General features: G+C 51.1%; 1 protein-coding gene across 1 annotated transcript; it reads right to left on the bottom strand.

The window, feature by feature from the left end:
- Nucleotides 1-2,183: 2,183 nt before the first annotated feature.
- On the bottom strand, nt 2,184-4,337 carry RASL11A (RAS like family 11 member A). Its single transcript, XM_064730027.1, has 4 exons — nt 4,143-4,337; nt 3,983-4,039; nt 3,824-3,903; nt 2,184-3,625 (listed from the first exon to the last, which is right to left on the bottom strand). Exons 1-4 carry the CDS (start codon nt 4,261-4,263, stop codon nt 3,173-3,175), a joined length of 711 nt encoding a protein of 236 aa, XP_064586097.1. The 5' UTR covers nt 4,264-4,337; the 3' UTR covers nt 2,184-3,172.
- Nucleotides 4,338-4,634: the final 297 nt, after the last annotated feature.

The following is a 4,634-nucleotide window of genomic DNA, read 5'->3' on the forward strand; positions in this document are numbered from 1 at the left end:
TCCATCCATCACTTTTGCTCCCTGTCTGAAGCTTGAACCCAACTCTTGCCCATGGTGTGAACACAGTCCTTGTTCACAGCCTGCCTTGTTCACAATCCTTCCTACAAACAAACCACAGAAAACAGCATGAACCTGCAGCATTGACCATTTCCTGTGCTGAGAGGCAAGCCCCCATCAAGGGACAGTGAGGAAGCAGCCTGGGTCGAGGTGCTCGAGAAGGCAGAAAATGAAGGGGACATCCATAAAGCTTTTTGAAGAAAACACCCCTATCTCTGTCTAGGGATGTGCAGCTTCTGAGTTGAAGTGCACGGAACAGGTTGATGGCAGCTGCTATTTTAAAATTCATGAAGCCTTACAGCATTACCGGATGATTTCAGAGCTTGGAGATAAGTAGACAAAATAGTCCAACAGGGGGGAGATGCTGATGTAGTAGCAGCCATAATAGTGCGTGATGCTGCACACATCCCTGCTTCTGAAAACCCACTCATCCATCTTGTCAGGGAAAATTGCTGTGATTCTGTTTCATAGCGGAGGTGGTGGGAGGAAAGAGGCAGATGCATATTTTCCTCTGATCAAGGAGAAAAGGCCAGGCTATTCACCACTTACCCTCCTGAAGCCACCCTGCCCCCTCTGCAAAGGGCTTAGAGACTGGGGATGGCAAGCATTCAGTAGGAAAGGCATAAGTGGACATGGCCCAGGAGAAACAAGGCTTTGGAGCTGCTCTGCTAGTACTTGTGAGATGCTTTGCCCTCCCTGCTCTGGTGGCCCCTCTTTGCTCAGGACTTTGCTCCAGCTTTACAGGACTGAAGAAAATGCTGGGCTAAAATGTGCTGGGAGCCAGCAGGTTCTTCCTGTGCTTTGCTTGCCAGCTCAGGGTTGAAAACTTCTGGGTGAGAGTAGATCTGTGCCAGCCAGGGGAAGTTCAGACAAACAGCATAAATGCCTAATTTATGTACCTCTACCCAAAACTGTTACCCAGCGTGGGCCAAAGCAGCCGCTGCCTTAAGTTAGAGGCATATCAGAGCAGCCATCCCTTCCTGCCACCGACACACCCTAATCATCCAGATTCCTCATACATCCCTGAGGGGATCATCCTACTCCACACATGTGGCTGAAGCAGCCCAGCAGCATGAGAATCATGGGATGGAGACAGGAGATTTTGCACCTTTGACCTGAGTATGGGTGCCTATGTAGCAAGAGCCATCTCTAGCTTTTTCCCATGAGAGAGAGAGAGAGAGAGATGAGGAAAATTTATCCCCCTGCTCCTGCCCATCCCTGCCCCTTGAGCGCCCACTGGTTCCTGCACAAACTCTTCTCCTGTACCAGAGTGAGGACACGAGCTCCTGCTTTGCCAGGGGCAGTGGGAGGCACCTAAGTCCGTGCCTAGTGGGATTTTTCACCTGGCCACTGAAGACCATGGTAAGATGCAGACTAGTCCAATAACATTACCTGCCGCTTTAGCATATTTTGTACCCTGTGTGTACTGAATATCTTTAGCAACTTGCTTGGTGAAACTCTGTACTGGATACATGAGTAAGAAATAATTTCCAAAAGCTGCAGGTTAAAAAAAACAACTGAAATTCTACCAGAGTGGTATTTTCTCTTGGAAAAAATTTGTTATCCTAGTTTCAAGATGGGGACATGTTCCACAAATATCCCACTTGTGACTTTTCAATTTCTCTTCAAAATTCCCCATGGACACATGGTCCATGTGGTGAGTTCAAGTCTGCCAGGGCTCATTCTCACTAACCCCATCATCCTGCTCCTCTCAAACCCAGAGTCCTGGGGCTGGCAGAGCAACTCCCACAGTGAAGAAATATTTAGCATGTGTTAAGTATTGTATTAACATGCTTAAGCAGTATTTGATTTGTCCGGGCAGTCGCACAGAGCATTGTCTTTGACATGCTCAGTCCCCCTTCCCTCAATTAGCACCATCAGGAAGACTCAGATGCAGATAAAGAGTGAAGGTAGCCCAGGAAGCTTCAAGGCCCAGGGATCAGAAACAACAGGGACTGCCCACTAACTGCAAGGCAGGGCACCTACCTGCCTTTCCTAACACAAGGAAAGAAGAAAGTGGTCTTTTACTTACCTATTTTATTTTATAAAATAAACCTTACTGGCCTTGCACTTGAGCGAGGACAGCGAGTTTCCCCTGTACAGATTAATCCACTTCCACACTTTATACTCAACATGGAGTAGTTTTACTTCTCACATCCATAATTCAGAAGCATACTGAAAGGGCAAAACCTACATTCCATGCTCAGACATCCAGCAAACAGTTAATAAAACCCATTCTAGTATGGTTTAGAGCTTATGTGAAAGTAAGAGTAAAGCCTGACCTGTTTCCAATAGCTACAAAATTACTCTGGGGAAGATAAAGGTGTGATTCCTTTTAAATGTAGCTATTTTCTGTCCAAGGAAAAAGTCCTACGCATCAGTCCTTCCTATCATACATCTCCAGAGAAAGCAACAGCCAACCCACACACTCCTCTGCTGTGGATTGCTCAGCACTTTGTTCGACAGCAATCTGTAGGAGAAACTCAACCCTCCTGTTAAATGCTTGGGGTTCAAATTTTTAATTCTGTAGAACAGACCTCTAAGGCACATGAGAAATTTGAGCCCATTCCTAACAGCCTATCAGCATTCAGGCTATTACAGGTGCAAGCAAAACAGCAGCTTTGAGGGAGGAAACAGTTCTGTTATAACCGGAATTCTTACAGACACTTTTGTATTTTCATCTTTAATGAAGAGACCTTTTTTTTATCTCCAACAAAGTTTTCTACCAAGAGCTTTCCAAGCATTGTATAAAGGCAGGTAATGATTTACATCATTAACACTCCCATTTTACAAACAGGAAGTTGAAGCCTCCAGAGAAAATCATATGAATAGCTAAATACAGAAAATCCCAGTCCCCCCAAAAAAGAAATGGAATCAAAGCCTCCTGGCAAAAGTCCCCTTTCCAACTACCTTTATTTAGTTGCTGTGCATATTTTTTTTCCTTTTTTTTTTCTTTAAAAATAACCCAACCAGTCAAATAAGAGAACAGCAAGGAGATTGCAAGCTCTGACATACTTACTTCTACACTGCTGGCATTAGTACAAAAATAAAGATTTTTATTAACTAGTTTACAAAAATAAATTCTATTGAGTCCCAGAGGATGTCATTGGGAGGTTTACTTGACTTTGGAAGATAAAGCCTGTTTGAAACGTCTCTTTAGATCTTGCATGTTGGGAGATTTGGGCCGAGGGATGATGGATGACCTCCTCCTGTCCGTGCTGCCGGCATGCTGTAGTTTGCTGACCTCCTTGCAAAGGTACTGGAAGACATCACAGACACCTTGGGAGTCCTCACTGGTGGAGATTTCCAAGAACAGGCTACCCAGTTCGTCTGCCAGCTGTAGTCCCTCTTTTGCCTGCACTTGCCTGGCATGGAGGAGATCTGCTTTGTTCCCCACAATAATGATGGGAGTCCTGGCGTCGGGGTGCACCTTGCGAATGTGCTGGTAGAGAGGCTGGACGGACTGGTAGCTGCTGTAGTCTGTGATGGAGTAGACCAGCAGGAAGCCCTCTGCCCACTTCACACACCGGGACAGGGAGTCCAGCACCTGCACGCAGTCCTCCTGCACCTGCGGAACAACAGAGAGCACAGATTCGGCACTGGGTCATGAGAGTATAAAGACCAAGCACAGCACCATCAAACGCGTCCAAAGGGAAGCCTGAGCTCTGCCTCAGGTGACCAAGTCTGAGCATGCAGGAAATTTGGGCTCAAAAGCTGAGCCTTTGGGTAGGAGAGGAGAACCGATTGATCCAAAACATCTCCGTACCTGAATGCACCCCGGCGTGTCTTGGATCTGCACGGCAACGTGGTCCCCGTCCAGATGGACGAGCCGGGAGTAGAGGCTGCCTGTGGAGCAGAGCGCCGTGAGCGCGGGCGGACGCGGGGCCCCGCCGCACCCGGCCCCGCCGCGCCCCGCCCGCCTCACCTGTGTTGGGCTCGTAGTCGCCGATGAAGCGCTTGGTCAGGAACCGCACGATCATGGCTGAAACACAGAGCGCCGCGTTAGGCGGGACGGACGGACGGACGGACGGACAGACGGGGGAAGAGGACGGGCAGGGGAAGGGGACGGGCAGCGCCGCACTCACCGCTCTTGCCGACGCCGCGGGCACCCAGCACGGCCAGGCGGAGCTGGGCACCGGGCGGCCCCGGGGGGCACTCGGCGATGGGCGCCAGCAGGAAGGGCTGGGACATGCCCGGCAGGCGCATGGGAGAGGCGGCTCGGCGGCGAGAGGGCTCGCACGGCTCCGCTCGGCTCGGCCGGCAGCGCCCGGAGCGAGCGGCCCCGGCGGCTTTTAAAGGCCCCGGCGGCGGCTCCGCCCTGGGGCCGCCCCGTTGCCGCTGCACCGCCCCCCACCGTACCGCCCTCTCCGCTCGATTTACCCACCCGGCTTTTCTACCTCTTCCTCTTTCTCCCACCCTCCCCACTCCCAGGGCGTGGGGCGGTCCCGGCGGGCACAGCCCAGGGGTCTGGCGGACAGCCTGGGCAGGCCGTGCAACCTGCGTCCCACGGCAGGGGCGAGCATCCTGCTGGGCATCCGCCCCGCCCGAGGCAGACGGGCAAACGCACCACCCTCTCA

The sequence above is a fragment of the Zonotrichia leucophrys genome, chromosome 1, assembly GCF_028769735.1.
Source record: "Zonotrichia leucophrys gambelii isolate GWCS_2022_RI chromosome 1, RI_Zleu_2.0, whole genome shotgun sequence".
Lineage (NCBI taxonomy): Eukaryota > Metazoa > Chordata > Aves > Passeriformes > Passerellidae > Zonotrichia > Zonotrichia leucophrys.